Genomic DNA, 18,076 nt, shown 5'->3' on the forward strand with positions numbered 1-18,076 from the left:
ATCCCCCCCACCAAAAATGGGAAAAAAAAAACAGAACAAGGCCTCCCATGCCCCCCACCCATCCCTCCCACCTGGAAAAATGCTGGGGCCAGGATCCTCCCCAGCCCCCACTTACCAGGGCTGAGGGGATCCACAGACGAGGCCTAGGCCCAGGCCCAAGCCTGAGCCTTGCGTGGGGCCTAGACCATGGCAACCTACCATGGTTTAAGCCTTCTTTCTTTGGCTCTTGTTCACCATCTACGCCATCTGCTGGGGAGGATGCACTGGAGTTAATTAACTCCAGCACAACTGACGGCGTCAGTTGCTGAACAAGAGCCGAAGAAAGAAGGTGCCGAAGAGAAATTCTGAGGCCTGGGCCTGGGCCTGACCCTGGGCCGAGGCCAAGGCATCAGGACTCATCTTCTGGGTTGGACCCTGGCAACAGACCTGGGTCCAGGTCGAGCCCCAGCTTTGGAACTGGGCAGGACATGGCATTGGATTTGGTAAGTATGGGGGGTCATTGGAAATTCCTGGGCCTGGGCCTTTGCTCAAGTTGTGGCCTACACCTAGGCGAGGACCAGGTATTGGGCCTAGGTCTAAGCTGAGATGTCGGAGTTGCGCTCGGGCATAGGTCGGGACCCCTGCTTTGGATCTCGGCCTACTCCCTAGGTGAGTCCCTGGCTTCAGGCTTAGGCCTAAGCTCGACCGATAATTGTTTTTTTAAAATAGGTTTTCAAAATGAAACAAGATTCTGATGAAATTTCGTTAGAATTTAACTTGTTCCGTTTTGAAAATGATCTGAAACGAAATAGGAAGTTTTGTCTTATTTCATATTTTGTTTCTCCCAAATGCCTCTCTCTAGTAATGATTAAAATATAGCAGTCATTGTTTATATTGCAGTCTTCTCTATGAAGGTATAAGAACTGGCTTTTTTCATCTAACGTATGTTGTCATCTCCCACCAAGTTTGGCCAAATGACAATGGTCTTTTGAAAACGCGGGGTGTTCTTTAGTTTTAATATTTTTGTTCAGTCCAGATTAACAGAGACAGAAGAGCAACAGGGTTTTAACGGTTGTTACAGCAGAGACTGCTAAAAAGTTCTAAATGCCTGTGGAAATCTACAGAAGAGTCCATGTAAACGAGTGAAGTTTCCTTGTCTTAAGAGAGCCTACAGTAGCAGCCTGCACTCTACATAGCAATGCTAAAAGCCAATGCAGTATCATCGAGTGTCACATCACATCATTCAGCTTCAGGAAGTTACACCCTATACTCAGTAACTTTTATAGTAGCAATACAATATCATACCAATCAATATACAAGATACCACTCATAATATCACCTACAGCAACTTTTCAATTAACTTGTGCCATTACTAGAATGCCAATGCTACTACATTATGGGGATTGAAACCTTATTTATTTTACATGAAGAAATCCCAGAATGCAATAGGACGGCTAGAAAAATAAAACAAAATCATAACTCAAGTTGTCCACGATGATCTGAAAAATGCTGGTAAACTTACACCTGTATGTTTATCAGACATGCATATGAAAGAGCGGAGGGAGGAGACTCACTAGCATAGGGAGAATTTGCAGTGGAGCCATTGAGGAAGCTGGGAGAGCCAGGCACTCCGAGACTGGTCATTCCTGCCCCTCCATAGCCATTCATGCTGGAGGTGATGGTGTTGTAATTAGACTGCTGAGGGGTAGAGCTGGGTACATAGCCTCGGGGAGAAACACTGCTCGTGTTCCGAGTATAACCTGGGAGAAGAGAAAAAGAAAAGCGGACCATTGTCAAGAAGCTTATAAGAACAATAATGGTAACAGTAGTAATAAAGGTACTGACTTTAATACCGCAGAAGCTCATGCAGGGCAATACATTCTTCCTATATATGTAACAGATTTATTAATCTGGGTTGTAGCCTGGGGAGGGCATGTCTCAGTTTCTGGGACAGAACTGGATCTGATTGATATTCCATACCTACCTTTCACTATACAAGAAAAAAGCTGATTAGCAACAACTTACATACTCAGAATTCTCCTTAACACATTTCCAAGACCCAAACTTCATGCCTGATGATAATCAATTAAAATGTGCACCCCCTCCTTACAATTTAATCCCATCTACATTAAAATCTTCTCAGTCATGGCCTCCCTGCCTTATCCAAGGCTTTTTTTTTGCTTTCTTGTTGTGTGTCCTGTCTGACTTGACTAGATTGTAAGCCCCAATGAGTAAGGCCGTCCATTATGTGTCTCTGTACACTGCTGCATACATTTGGGGTATGCTACACAAATCATGATAATAACCATAATAATCAAATATCAACAGCATTTTGCTTTAAGCAAAAATGCTTTGTACATCTAGAGGTCCATATTCAAACGCCATTTAGATGGCCCCCAGATATATTCAGCCTTTATCCAGCTAAATTATAATTAGGAGGCTAAAACTTTGCCAGATAAGTTAGAGGCGGTCCAGGGGCATAACTGGGAGGAGTTGAGTTAGCCGACTAATTTAATCAGCTAACTCCAATATTCAGAGTTAGCCAGATGACATTAAAGCTTTTCTCCCATTTTGTGTCTATGTGAAATGGACTGTGTCTGAATATAGACCTCTAAAGGCCTGATTTTCAAAAGCGTTTACATGCTTAAAATTGGGTTTTACAAGTGTAAATGCACTTTACCCATGGAAGTGGTAATTTGAAAATTGCTACGATATATGCCATTGAATTGTCCATACGACTTATATGTGTAAACCCTTTTGAAAATTACCCCCTAATAGTACTATGCAATGGCTAGCAGAGAAATAAGACAGTGTGAGTGAGAGAGAGCCCTGTGGTTATAAGAGTGCGACCTGGCAGAGGCGGGAAAGCAAGCTCCTCAGCTTCGCCAGGAAATTGTACAATGGTTGGCGCAGGAAAACTGAGCTAATAAAACTATTGACGAACGACACAGGTTGGATATAAATCCTTTCCTTTAGTAGAAACATAGCAAGTGTTTGCCCTCCAAAGAGCATTTAATGGAAACAACACCATATTCTAGGAAATATTACATAATGTCTACAGTTCAGGAATGTACAGAGCCATCTACGTTCCTCACTACAGGACTCATCATGATACTGCACATGAAAAAATTACTACATAAATTAATCAAATAAATAGGTTTCCCTTCTCCCCAAGTATTTCTACCAAGGCACTGGTCTTCCTCATTTGAAACAAGATGCCCTTTTTTTTGTTTTATTCTGAAATAAATAAAGTAGAGGAATAGCCTAGTGGTTAGAGCAGTGGGCTACAAACCAGGAGACCAGGGTTCTGAGTCCTGCTGTCGCTCCTTGTGACCTTGGGCAAGTCACTTTACCCTCCATTGCCTCAGGTACAAACGCTGAGGTAGATCTTAAATAAGTACACGCGCGCGTACTTTTGTTCGCACAACCGGCACGAACAAAAGTACGCCGGATTTTATAAGATACCCGTGTAGCTGCACGTATCTTATAAAATCCGGGGTCGGTGCGCGCAAGGCTGCGCAAAATCGGCAGCCTGCGTGCGCCGAGCCGCGCAGCCTGCCTCCGTTCCATCCGAGGCCGCTCCGAAGCGGCCTCGGATGGAACGGGCCGCTCAAGTTACGCCTGCTTGAAGCACGCGTAACTTGAGCGAGCCGCCTCGGCATCCCCGGCACAGGCCGCAGTGCCGGGGGACTCGGGATCGGCCTCCTGGCCGGCCCCAAACCATTGCCACGCCCCCTGACCCCAGACACGCCCTGGACATGCCCCCTCCCGCCGTTTTTACAAAGCCCTGGGACTTACGCGCGTCCTGGGGCTTTGCGCGCGCCTGCGGCCTATACAAAATAAGTGCGCCGGCGCATGAGTGCCCTGCGCACGTAAATCTGGCAGGATTTATGCGTGCAGGGCTTTTAAAATCTAGCCCTTAGATTGTAAGCCCTCTGGGGTTAGGGAAATACCTACAATACCTGAATGTAATCCACTTTGAAATGCTGAAAAAAAAGTGTGAAAAGCAGAATATAAATAAATAAAAATATAAACCATTATTCCAGCTTCTTCCTTCCGTCTAAAGTGTATCAGATAAAGACATTTCTTCTGCTTCTGTTTCCTAAATCTCCCTGGTATGAGGCTTTAAGCATTGTCATGTATGCAAGATCATTGCCCTAATGCCTAGTACTACATCAAGAATAAGAAACAAGGAGGTCCATAAAATTAGCCAGATAACTTGTCCTAGATATTCAGTAGCTTAAATGTCCTTCTGAATATGCCCTTTTAAACTTGTCCGGCTAATGGTAGCTGGATAACTTTAAACATAACCGGATATTCTTTTCAATATCTGGTTATGTTTAAAGTTATCCGGCCTTGTGCGGCTAGATAACTTTACAAATAATTGGCTGTATTCAAAAGAATATAAGCTGGTTAAGCAGCAATGCTGTAACACACAAAAAAAAGAATAAAAAATCACGGGGCCTACAGGCTCTAACCAGACCCCCTCCTCCCTTCAATTTGAGCTTCAAAGTCTTGGCCTTGCTGAGCTGAGCCTGCCCCCCCCCCCCCCACCCCCACTCCTCAAAATTGGCAGCATCACAAATAACACAGACAATACGACCAGGAATCATGCCTCATTCCCTCTCCCATCCCCGGCTCCTGGTTTCCGTTTTATTTTATTTTATTTTTTTTTTGTAATTTGCACTTTTCAAGTGACAGCACCCCCTCCTCCCACCCCTACACTATCCCTTTCACTCCTTGCACCTGAAATAAAAGTTACCTTGAGGCTGGGACTGTGGCAGCGTCCTACCACGATCTGGGTCCAGCCGGTTGTTTATCTGGCCACACAAGGTTAGCCGGATATCTCGCAGCCCCTCTCCGGAACGCTCTCAGTACACCCCTTTTTTAGTCTGGCTAAATAATAACCGGTTAGCTATAATTTTGCCAGATAAGTGTCTGAATATAGCACATTTGCCATTTAGACGGATAACTTTTGAGTTATCCGTCTAAATAGCTTATGAATATCTACTCCTAGGATATTTATTTTCTGATCCTTGATCAGGATGCTTTAGCGTTGATTTGCCATTCATTTGTTTCAAATGCTGTACTTATTTGTTGTTTTTATTTTCTTGTATTTCTTCTTTGTTGGGGAGTATTTGTTTGGGAGTGTTCTAGGTTATCGGCTGACATGGGGTTTTATGACTATAAGAACATAAGAACATAAGATAATGCCTTACTGGGTCAGACCAAGGGTCCATCAAGCCCAGCATCCTGTTTCCAACAGTGGCCAAGCCAGGCCACAAGAACCTGGCAAGTACCCAAAAACTAAGTCTATGTTGAAGACAATTGCGTTTTGCTGATGCTGTTAATAATTTGCTATGCACATTATTATTACCCTTAACATAAGGCTTGGGGGTAATCTGATCGGAGTGGCAGTTACTACCATAAGAAATGTGTTGGGCAGACTGGATGAAATATTTGGTCTTTTTTTGCCGCCATTACCATCTTACTATGTATCTTGCTTTGGGTACTGTGTTTGTAGTAAAGCAAGTAGTAACTACCTTAAATAAATGAATAAACAAATAAAACTGCAAGTGCCGAGTTTATAGTAAGTTAAAAAAAAAAACCAGAAGGCAGCGACTGAGAAATGGAACCCACTGGATAACCTGGCAGTATTTGATCTACCAGATAGCTCTCACTAACTTAACCTGGATCAACTTTGTTGAAAATTGGTGGTCATTTAAAAAAAAAAAAGAAAAAATCCTTTGAACTAGGTGAAGAATGGAAGAAATCCCTTTAAAAAGCAAGTCTGTTGCCTGTATTATTAACAAAATGTAAAAAAAAAAGTGGCTTCAGCGTACGGTGGCACATACTGCAGCTAACAAGTTCCAGGTTTCTTTAGGCAGTCTGGTGAAACTCTACTACTTTACACCGAGTTACCTGCACAGTTTCACAGACACCTGGGGCACTGCAGCAGCCTTCGTTGTCATTACCGTCCCCTGCCCAGAAGCACTGACAACCTAACTAAAAAATGATTGTTTAAAAAGCAGAGAAATACTGTACGAGGGGAAAGAAAGAGATTGAACACAAAGACATCCTGTGGACTGCTCAAGCTGGGTCACGCAGAGAAACTGATGGGGGTGGCGTGTGAACTGGGGGGAACTGAAGTCACGGCAGGTTGCAGTACCTCAAGCATTAGATTATGCTACCCTGACTCCTTCTGGCTGCTGTAAAGCACAGACCAAGTCTCTAACCTGCTTAACCACTGTCTGGTGCGAAGCATCTATGGCTGACCCCATGTCTAGCTCAACGATTTGAGCACCAGTCATCTTTCTTGGGGCATGAACTGAAAGGGCATGCACATACGCTCTTCTTGCTTTGAGATTGTCCTTTGAGGGTGGAACATCACGTTCCTTTTCCCGATCTCTTTACTAAGAAGCATGCCTGGCCTTCTCCCCCCTCACATCTTCTCTTTTCCTCTGCGACTGGGAAGACGTTTGAGGTTTGGTTTTTTTTTCCCCCTCAGACAGACCTCTGACTCCTGAGTAAATGGAACAGGATTCTGCCTTCCTGTACCACGTTCTACATGCCAGGCTTGCTCGGACCCCCTGGGCAGCTGTGGCTTCGCACATTAAAGCAAGGGGGCTCCAGAGGCTGTGCAATCAGACAGATGTGCAGGTAAGGCACGCTCCTTTCATAAAGGCACAGGACAGAGCAGGCAAGCAGTATTTTAAAGCTTAAGATTTTTCTTTTTTTATTTCTAACCTTGGGGAGATGTGAGCTCTGTGAGAGTGAATCTATTCACTCTAGGCAGTCATTATATTTTTACTTGCATTTCAAATCTGCCCCATCCGGCCATGGGGAAAGTTAAGGGAAGGAGAGGAGGAGGACGTTTTCCCTAGGGCCCTCAACTGTTAAAACGTACTCATGCAGACCCGGCAGACGGGTTAGGATTTCAGAAGAGAAGGGATTCTCCGGGGTCAGTGTCGGGGACGGAAGCTCTTAGGTGCTCACCCTGCTCTGTGCCCTGGGATGCTTCCGCGATGTTGACGGCCAGCTGACTCCCAAAGGAGTTGACTCCCATCATTCCTGAGTGAGCGTGGTTGCTGGCGAGGGAGGTCAGCTGGTTCGAGTTGCGGGGCACGCTGTAGAGAGCTTCGGCGATGTCCGCTGCCCTCTTTAGGATGATGTCCTGGAAGAAGTGATCAGCAGACAGGGACTTTAATACAAAAACAGAAAAACAAGCTTAAAAAGCAGGCTTAATCAAGAGTGCTCTCCTGCTCCAGCAGGGAGCACCAAACATATTTTAACATTCAACATTGACACTATAACATGGAGCAAACGTAACGGCGATCCTGGCTGGCAGTTGGGATTGCACGTGCTAGTAAATGTAAAATCTATTTATCTTTGGCTGCTGCTCCGTCCCTCCTTAAAGATCCTTCACGATGTTGCCCCAAAATGGTACCCATGATCTCTATGCCATCTTATAGCAATACTGAAACACCGTATTGTTTTATCGCTTCCCACCTCCGCAAACATGACCCTGCACCATATGAAAAAGCCCTAAAGCAGGCCTCCACTGTGTACAAAGGAAACCTTTCTGCTGTCTCTGTGAGGCTGTCAAGAACACGAGACGACAGAGCGGTATCATGCAGCTGGTCAAGTCTGTATGGCCAACAGCTGGGAGATTTCCTTAGCTAGAAACAGCGCAGGCAGAAGCAACAGGGCAGCCTGGATGTGCCAAAGGCTCTTCACCTGCAAACATTTACTATTACCATGTTATTATTTCATCTCACTTTCAGCTCCTGCAAGTTCAGTACTGGATTATTGGGCAGTGAGCCACTGCAAGGTAGAAATGCATTGGACTGATTCCTTCCAGAGTTGATATCACTATTAAAAATATATATATTTTTGTTCGGTGATCCCAGCTCCTGCAAGAATCATCTGGAGCTGCATTTTTTTTTTCAAGCCTGAGAGCCAATTTACTAACATAATGGAAGAAGATAGTGAGGACAAGTATCTAAAGCAGTTGCTGATCTGAGAGAAAACCTCTTTATAACAAATCCTGAACAAAACAAATGGAAGTCTTAACCTTCAAAGATAATTCTTGCACTGTATTTGGTATCAAGTAGCAGTCAAATTCTGCTGTAACAAATCCTCTTTGTAACTTCATCTGGGCAAACTGAGGGCTAAATAGATTTGGATTTGGAAATCCAAATGGATTTTCGACTGCTTTGGATATTAACAAATCCAGGTCATCTTTATATAATATCATAGGTACACCTAAGAGTACTCTCTGATCTGTACGTGCAATCACTTCCTAAATAAAATAAACAGACAAATACTATATGATCCTGTACACATTTAAAAAAAAACAAAAAAAACTCCACATCAATTCCAACCTAACTCAAACATTAAAACAATTTTGAACATTGCTCAATCTGTTTCTAATTTATTCTTGATTTTCTGATATTTCTGTGACCCTTGTCTAGGTTTACCATAAAGGTGGCATTCAGTAAAATGCAGAACTTTCCAGTGTGATGCAAGGTTCAGGGCGGTGTGCAACTAGTGCAGAATGATGATAGGGGTCTTCCCCTCCAGGGGACGAGTTTGGAGCGAGGATTCAAAGGTGCTTCTACCAGCACCGGGAGGAGTTGCGAGATGGATTTCAGAGACGGAATGTATCAGCTTGCAGTTTGGGAAGCTGGCCCTTGAGGCCTTCAGGGCTAGATAGCAGTTAAGGAAGTTTGCTAGCGGAGCAGTAGAGACTGAGCTCTCTCCAAAATGGCTGCAGGCCACCAAGAATAACAAGGAAGGACTCCAAATCCATAGGAAGATGGGTTTGTCTGGGGAAGCCCACAGACGAGAAATGTTCCCAGTCTGTGATCTTCAGTGGGGTCTGAGGAAAAGTTATGACTCTGGTGGGGAACTTGATGGGGAACAGATTCTAAGGATTTTTGCTCAAGTGACTGAGGAGACAAGAGCTGTGTGTAAGAACTGTGAAGTGATTTGTAAGTGGACTGAGAAGCTGCCTTTGACATTAAGCGCTGAACTGTATTTTTTTAACTTTTCCCAACTATTTTTTCCTAACTTTCTGGACTTTGACATTTGATCTCTAAACTTTAGAATACAACCCTGGTGTGGACAATTACTTATTTTGTGTGTGTGAATCTCCCCTTGGGCTCCATAGCAATTCTGCAGTTTCCCAGTGGAAGGCTCCCTAGTTCTGGGGTTGCAGGCAGTTTGCCAAAGGTGATATCTGGTGAAGGGGGCAGTGGTATTACATGCCCTTCATGCTTTCTTGCAGTTCTCATCTCATTTCTTGCCCTTGCTTATCTTTCTTCTAATTTGACTTCACTGCTGTTTTTCTCACCCAGTTCTTCTCCTGTATGAGTTAATTTAGCTTAGTTAATTATCTACTTTCTTCCTTTTGTTTCATTTTCTTCATGTATTCAGGCCGACCCAATCCAGTGCACTCAGCCGAGCGCACTGTTTAACCTGTGGTTGGATGCGCGTTTTGGACATGTGTCCACAACCCTTTGCGCTAGAAGGGGATCAGCGCATCCAAAACGCTCGTCCAGCCCCCCGCGAAGGTAACAGCGCTCATCACATACAAATGCATGTTGATGAGGCTATTAGCTATTCGCCCCCAAGTAAAAAAAAAAAAGTGCACCTGACACGCACATTTTAGCCTGCAAAAATGAATGCCTGCCCGGAGCAGGCGTTTGTTCTTGAGGAGCCTCTGACTTGATATCGTTGTGATAATATCGGTACGATAAGTCGGAGGAAGTGAAATAGGAAAATTAAAAAAAAAAAGTGAGCTAGCTGTCAGGTTAGGAAAAGGGATGCTCAATTAATGAGCGTCCATTTTCCTAATTGGCTGACAGCCACCTCTCTCAGGTGCCCGCTGCCGAGGAGGCGCTTGGGGCGCACAATTTCCCCTAGCGCCTCCTTTTTTACCGTGGCACCCGATTTAAATATTAAATCGGGCACCCGGGAGAGGTGAATCGGCGCGCGTTAAGGGAGCGGGCACTCAATCACGGGTGCCCGTTTAAGGCGCGCTGATACTGCATCGCCCTGTGTGTCTTTCTGATCTGCTCCACCCCTTCCATTCTCGCCTCTCTCCTATTTATAACCTCTTTCCTCATTTCCTTTCTAGTTGTCCTCATATCTTCTTAGAGCCATATGTATAGTACATGTTCTGATTTCAAAGTGACAGTCTTTACTTGAACAAAGAGAATGAGCATTTTTGTCCTGGCCTAGAAATTATATAATTTCTTCTTCAAAAGCTGTGCAATCTTCTACCACTAAGACAATTCACACTGAATCCTGGAGTTAACTGTGCACAGCGCTGTCCAAATGAAAAGTTTAGAATGTCACAGTAGATGTAAAGAGGTAAATTTTCAAAGGGTTTAAGGCTCCTAAGGTTTGGAGTTATGCTCCTAAATTGTCCTTTCTAAAAATGTACTAGGGCTGAGAGTCTAAATTGAGGTCCCTAAAGGCTGATACTCAAAAAAGCTGAGCACCTAAATTTAGGCACCTATTTTCAACCAAACTTGAAGCCTAAGAGGCAGATTTTCAAAATGTTTAGGATCTTAACCTTTGAAGATAGGCTCCTACGTTGTCCTTTTTGAAAACTAACAAAGGCTGAAGTCCTAAATTTAGGTCCTATAAGCGGATAGCTGAGGGGTAGAGAGATGAGGAAATAGTGTTAGGGGCTCAGCACTGATTTTCAGCACTAGGCACTCAACTTAGGAGCCTAACTGTGGGCAAATGAAAAGCAGGCCAAAACATTGAGGGTCCTAATTTTTAGGACCCTAAATTTAAATGAATTTTCAGTCAAAAATGTAGCCCCCCCCCCCTGTTTAACTGAAAATACACAGCTAACTTAGATGCCAATCTACATATAGGAGCTCAATTTTTTGAATTATGGCCTGAGTTTCCTGTAGGTTCCATTAATGGCCAATTAGCACACACACAAATCTCTTCAGCAAATGTCACTAATACATATTCCTTCACTACTATAATTGTAAAATGTTGGAATGAAGCCTAAAGAACTGTCATTATTATTTATTGCTAGCTACAGACATATAACATTCAGTTTCAGTTCAGCAGTGATGTCACAGTATCCCGAGACAATACAGAACTGTATTCAAGCAGATGATGTCAATTCTAGACCCAGAAATAGATCACGGTGCTAGTGCTGACATCAACAATGCAGAATTTCAATCAGAGCAAAACTCTACACTTAAAAAAATGTAGAAGGGTTTTACATTTTTCTGCTTGCACTAAGCTCCTGCATTTGCCACAGTGATCTCTTGGGATCAATCTCTTTGCATATCTCTCAGCTCTTCACCTCCTTCTGAAAAATGTGTTTCTCTGTGCCCCATGAGTGGCAATTAATTATACATAGAAACAAGACATTTAAAAAGAACAGTAGAAAGTTCTTACATGATAAGAAGAAATGTTTAGTTTACTCAAATATACACATTTTCTTTAATAAGTGTTTATTCCACAGTACAGTAATAGTACATTAAGGGCCTTCTCAATAGCTGGCCCTATCTATTGGAATACATTGCCCGAAAATCTTCCCATTCTGACGTGCACAGGTTCAGAAAGCAGCTAAAGGCATTTCTGTTCGAGCAAGCCTTTGAGGCTGCAACAGTCTTCTCACAGTATTTTGTTATATGGAAAGATCAATTATTGGATTAGCACCATTTTGCGTTTTGTTTTGTTTTTTTTTTCTTTCTTTCCTTTGTTTTGCATCTTCGTGGCTCTTTGGACTGTGATGCTTGTCCTGATATACAGTTTGTTAGAAATCTATTGTTTTATATTTAGGTTCTTTTATGACTGTTTTTTAATGATGTAACCCCTATGGAACTGTGGAAAGTACAGGGAACAAATCATTTAAGCACATAACTGAATAAATACATGAATAAAATACCAAGCTTTATTCCCATAGACACAGATTGGGAAAAAAGCCAAACCAATCTTCAAAAAGCTGCTGACTGGCAAGGATAACCAGTTATTTTTAAATGGTGATCTTTGGGGAAATTTTGAGCTGAACCTAACCGGATAGGTTTTCAGATGGAAATCCTAAATCTAGCTGGGAAAAATCATCCCTGTCCAGCTAAATTGTAATCCTAGTCTAGAAATGTCTCTGGAGCTACCCCTCTTGCCTGGCTAAATTTAGCTGCCTTGTGAACTTAGGGAAAGCAAATGTAGCTGATCGGGAGGAGCATGAGAATTTTTAAAACCAAATGATTAACTAGCTAACTTCAGAGGTTTGCCAGATAAACCTTTTGAAATCATAACCCATAGTAATTAAGACTCTAAGGTGTAGATTTTAAAAGGTGCGTGCGTGCGTCCATGTGTGTGTGATTCCCGGCGTGCTCACATGGACGCGATCATTTTATAACGAGTGCTCATTGGCGCACGCATGCAGGGGGAGAATTTTACAACCTACGCACGGCCGGTTCCCAGTTCCCTCACAGTCCGCTCCAATTAAGGAGCGGACTGGGAGGAAACTTCCCTAACCCTAACCTTCCTCCCTCTTCCCCCCTCCTCCCCGACCCCTAACCTAACCCTACCTAGCCCCACATTTTTTATTTTAATACTTTCTGCTCCTCCGGAACAGAAGTATCTTCGGTGTGCTGGCCAGCTGCCGACGTACGCTTCCCCGGGACAACGTCTAATGGCACAGCCCTGGCCCCGCCCTCCCGCTCCACCCCTTCCCGCCCAGACCACGCCCCCCCAGCTTGCCTCTTTTACTTGGCCCGGCACTTCTGTGTGTAACGGGGGTTATGTGTGTGGCCGGGCGCTTTCCAAAATGTGCATGGCAGTCACAGGGCTCGGCCACGCACGTAACTTCCGATTTTTACACGCGCAGGGCTCTTACAATTTGAGCGTAAATATCAGTAGATGAGAAAGTCTTTGGAGTCATAAATGGAGAAGCTTCCAGCTGCATTGATCCAAGGTTATGGATGTTGCAATGGGACTGCCAGATACGTCCAGTATGGTGAAGAGTATGCCTTATAGTAAACATTTAGAATAAAACGAAATTGCCTCTTTCAGAGCTAATAAACTCAAGTCATTAGGATGCCTGGGACAGGCAGCTTCCTCCTAGAGACACCCAATCTGCAAGGGATCACCTTCACCCAGATTCATTTCCCCAAGCTGACCGCCTTCTTCCCTTGGCCCAAATGTAACACCACCATTAATCTATTTTAAGTAAATATGCTGAGGCAGTGAGAAGCCATCTGTGGTAATTTAAAACTCTGGTTTCAGCTAGAGGGAACAGCAATCAAATGACATGACTCATCACTGATAACGAGCTAATTTGTTCATTAGTGATCGCATCTCATCTTAATGCCAAACATATGTTCTCTTGGGATTTACTGAAACAAATTTTCTTCATAGCTTGGGCTAAAGAGTCCACCCACATTATTGCACAATGAACTCTGACTGAAGGCAATATTGCAAAACGTTACAATATTACTGGGGGGGGGGGGGGGGATACTTTTTAAATTAACACTACCACAAGATCATCTGTGAATGTGTCCTGGTCATTACTCCTGGAATCTGTAATCTTGCCACACTTCAAAAATTAGACTACATAACCTCTTGAGACCCCTTCCAGACCTACAGCAATGCATCCCAACATACAACAGGAAGAGGGTAAGAGAACAAGACTGATTCAGCTTATTTCTAATAACCTTGAACTGTCTGAAAACATATAAAATGGTAGGTTTGTTAAGAACCAGTACCGACACAATACTGCATGTTATTTTTTATTTTGAAAACCAAAAAAAATATATATATAATATATATGTGTGTGTGTGTGTTTGTGTGTGTGTATTGATGTCCTATATTCTTGGTCTTGTACTGTTTACTTTTTACTTTCTTAACTAAACTCACTGTTGGCAAAGCCACCTAGTGACACAGTTTCTGGAGGGAAACTTTTGGCTATCACAAAGCTTCATGGTATTTGTAGTCATTTTGTTCAGAAAATGACGGACCGACATAGGGCATATTTCCAATGTTGTTTCATATGGCTGCATATTCCTGTTTAGCCTTGCTACTGGTTTCAGAATCAAAGAGACTTTGGAAGCCCCAGGACAGTATTAATAATTTGGGTTTACAAGCAAACTCCGGGGGGGGGGGGGGGGTGTTAAGGTAGTGGGAGCAAGGAGAGGGAAACAGGCAAATCCAGATCACAAAATCCCCTTCAGAGTTGGTGAAAATCCAGCTACCAGCAGATACCAACCAGATTCTAATCATGTCATTTAAGTCACTTCAGCAAAACACACTAAAATAATCCAGAGTAAATATGTTAAAGTAACAAAATTACAATACCCTTTGAAATCAGCCTTTCATTCTCTGCACTTAAATATATTACCATCAAAGCATGTGTTCCAAATATTTCTTTTATGTTACAGTTTGAGCAATGTGACAGCAATGAAGGGATAATATTTCCTTCAAATACTTCCTCTCCAGTTCTCTTTCCTTTAATCTACCTGGTTTCCACAGCACTTCTGGATCTGTGGCGTGCTCAGGGCAGAGCAAGCCAAAACTGTAGGACCCTATTCTTTTATATTCCTATTTTATGGGCACATATTGAAAATATTTCATACACATCTGAATTACAGGATCCTGATGGCTCTGCCCTGTGACACACAGAAGTATATATTCAAAAGATAGCTTGCTAGGAAAGTTAGCCAGATAAGCATATCCGGCTAACTTAGCCAGGATAATCAGCAATGCAGTCAGGCTGCTGAATATACCCAGATAACTTTTAGTTAATTGGGTCAGTTTATCTGGCTAACTTTAGACCTACTCAATAGGAGGTCTAAATTACCCGACTAACTTAAGGGGCTATTTACTAAAGCTTTATCGCGTGCGTTAGGGCCTTATCACATGTGATAAGGGCCTTTTCGCATGTGATATATTGCAAATTAGGGGGAGGGGAGGAGTTGGGGTGGAGAGAGGACGAGTCGGGGCGGGGAGGGGGAGGAGTTGGCCACGGCACTGCTGCCGGCGATAATGTGAGGAACATTATCGTCGTCAGTAGTGTGGTGAATAGCGACACCTTTTACGGTGTCGCTATTCACTGCGAAAGGCTGCAGCCAGCCCCACCGCGGCTGGTGAAATCACAGTGCCATGGTGCGAACGGCTGCGGCCTTTCACAGGCCTGCCATCCCCCTTCATCCCGCCCCCTTTTTCTCGGGATTCATCATTCCGCGAGGAATGATGAATCCCGAGAAAAGTTACTTTCCCGAGTGAGTTACTTTGGGGGGGGCAGGGGGGTTTGATTGTGTTACTTCAGGGTCCAGCTGGGTGGAGGGTTTAATGTTGGTACTCTGGGGTTGGGGTGTAGTGGTATCAGGGTCTGGAGTCACATTTTATTGTGTGCTTTGGGGAAGGGGGGAAGGAAGGGTCCAGGGCCGTTGCAGTTGCCACACAGTTTTGTTTTTCAACTTTTTCACATTTTTGGGGTAGTCAGGACCACACTGACCCCTGCCCAACCTCCCTGTTTGGCTGCAACTTTTAAAAAAACATTTCTGCCACTTTAAACGTGCAGTGGGAGCCTTGGGACCCGTGTTAGGGTCCCGGGCCTCCCGCCGCACATCTAATGCATTTCAAATAGATTTAGAAATTTTATCGTTGCTGACCACCTTTGTAGTCAGCTGCGACAAAATATTTACATAAAATTGACTAGTAATGAACTTCTTTGCATGCACTTGCATTATTCATGCATGCAAATCTCATGCAAAGAAGGTCATTGTAATAGAGAAGGATATTTGGGTGAGGAGATGCAAAATATCACGTTTATCACGCGATATAACATGCATGAGAGCCCTATCACAGCTTGATGAATCACCCAGTCATTTAGCCAGATAAGTAACTCCTCTCCAGAACATCACGTGCAGCCCACTACTTAACCAGATCACTAGCTGGATAAATATTATCCAGTTAAGTAGCAGCCACTGACTATGGCTGAATATTCAGACACCATCACTTAGCTGGATAAATCCAAAGGGGTAGATTTTAAAAGGTGCGCGTGAGAGTAGATTTATTCGCGCAACCCAGCACGAATAAATCTACTCCCGATTTTATAACATGCGCGCGCTGCTACGCGCATGTTATAAAATACAGGGTCGGCGCACGCAAGGCTACGCAAAATCGGCAGCCTGCATGCGCCGAGCCGCGCAGCCATCCTTTGTTCCCTCCGAGGCCACACCGAAATCAGAGCGGCCTCGGAGGGAAATTTCCTTCCGCCCCCCCCATCTTCCCCTCCCTTCCCCTATCTAACCCACCCCCAGCCCTAACTAATTCCCCCCTACCTTTAATTTACAAGTTATGCCTGCCCGACACCCCCCCCCAGGAAAGCCCCAGGACTTACACGTATCCCGGGGCTTGCATGCGCTGCCGAGCCTATGCAAGATAGGCTCAGCACACGCAGGGGGTGGAAGGGGCAGCTTTTCGGGGGTTACGCGCATATCTTATGCGCGTAACCCTTTGAAAATCTGCCCCAAAATGAATAGAGGCTTATTTGAAAAGGACTATTTCCCATTCCGTGACCACAAAAACATCTTTGTTGAATAAGGCCTTTAAAAAAAATGTAAAAGGAGGAAAGGTAATCTTTTCAATTATGTTTAGCAGAATGCTTAACAGCAGTCTATTTTGAATAGAGATGTGCATTCATTTATCACAAATTAGGGAATTTCAACGAAACTGCCTAATTCATAGTGGTTCAGGGAAAATTCATTTATCGAGTTAGTGCAGGGGGGAGGGGCACATTTATTAAAAAAAAAAATAGGAGCAATGGATGGCCGGCGCCATCTTGTGCTCCTACTATGTGACAGGAGCCGACCAATGACTCCCCCCAAGACTTGCCAAAAGTCCCTGGTAGTCCAGCGGCGGTCCAGGAGCGATCTCCTGCACTCGGGCCATCGGCTGCCAGTATTCAAAATGGCGCTGATAGCCTTTGCCCTTACTATGTCACAGGGGCCACTGGTGCCATTGGTCGGCCCCTGTCACATGGTAGAAGCACAAAATGGCGCCAGCCGTTCATTGCTCCTACCATGTGACAGGGGCTGACCAATGGCACCGGTAGCCCCTGTGACATCTTAAGGGCAAAGGGTCATCGGCGCCATTTTGATTCGTAACACGCCCGACAGCCCAACGGCACGGAGGGAGAGATCGCTCGCGGGACCCCACTGGACCACCAAGGCTTTTAGTAAGTCTTGGGGAGGGATCGGGATGGTGGGAGGGGGGTTGTAAGAAAGTTAAATTGAAGGGTTGGGGTGGGGTTTTTTTCCGATTTGGGGTTTTTTTTTTTAATTCGTTTTTCTGGGTTTGGGTCAGGTTCCAGCTTCGTTTTTGGTAAAAAACAATCCGTGGGAAAACGAGTTTTCCCACAAAGCGCCTGAACTGAAACCCGACCCGAGCCAGAATAATGAAGCTCATCTTTAATTTTGAAATATGTTTAATTTGCCTAAACTGAGCTAAAACATTAAAAAAGGAAACTTCACAATAATGCTAAACATTGGTAGAAGAGCAAAGAGAAGAGATTTAGGGGAAAAGGATAGGAAACAAGGAAAAGTGATATTATCCCTTTATGTATATAATTCAGTTTAAATGTCTTGAAACTCTGCTGCAATATAGCTTCTTAGCTTATGAGATTTTCATTTATTTGATTTCAATGAGATGTGGAAGCTGCACTCAAGTGGGCATAACAGTGGCATAGGTAAAGAAGAGGGAAAGAGTTAAAAAAGGAAAATATTGCAATGAATTTTTAAAAATTGGATTATTGTGGGTTTGCTGATGCAATGGCAGCCATGTTTATTGAACGAGGTTGACAAGGCAGTTTTGAAGGGGTAAATTAATTTACAGTACATAGAATATAAGAAACTGTGGTATAGCTCACACTAGGACCGATGTAATAAGCAGTGGTAATGCTGCTGTGGGTTTCAGCGCATACTGTGCACAAATTTATGTGTGCGGTTTTCCATGCAAACCCTAGATGGGTATGTAATAAGGGTCTGTGTGCGTGAAAAAACATGCGTGTAATATACTTACCAATTTGCTGCTTGTTCTGTGCAAGTGCATGCTA

General features: G+C 43.9%; 1 protein-coding gene across 5 annotated transcripts in view; it reads right to left on the reverse strand.

Moving 5' to 3' along the window:
• Positions 1-18,076, reverse strand: part of EBF4 (EBF family member 4) — a 449,896-nt gene that overhangs the window by 27,358 nt on the left and 404,462 nt on the right. For 3 of the 5 annotated variants that reach the window (XM_029594972.1, XM_029594997.1, XM_029594963.1), the window contains exons 14-15: positions 6,976-7,180; positions 1,554-1,739 (exon numbers count right to left, since the gene is read on the reverse strand). In XM_029594972.1, coding sequence (XP_029450832.1) covers positions 1,554-1,739; positions 6,976-7,180 — 391 coding nt within the window. The remainder of the gene's footprint in view (positions 1-1,553; positions 1,740-6,975; positions 7,181-18,076) is intronic. The other 2 variants (XM_029594987.1, XM_029594978.1) reach the window with 1 other exon arrangement.

Source organism: Rhinatrema bivittatum, chromosome 1, assembly GCF_901001135.1.
Source record: "Rhinatrema bivittatum chromosome 1, aRhiBiv1.1, whole genome shotgun sequence".
Taxonomy (NCBI): Eukaryota; Metazoa; Chordata; class Amphibia; order Gymnophiona; family Rhinatrematidae; genus Rhinatrema; species Rhinatrema bivittatum.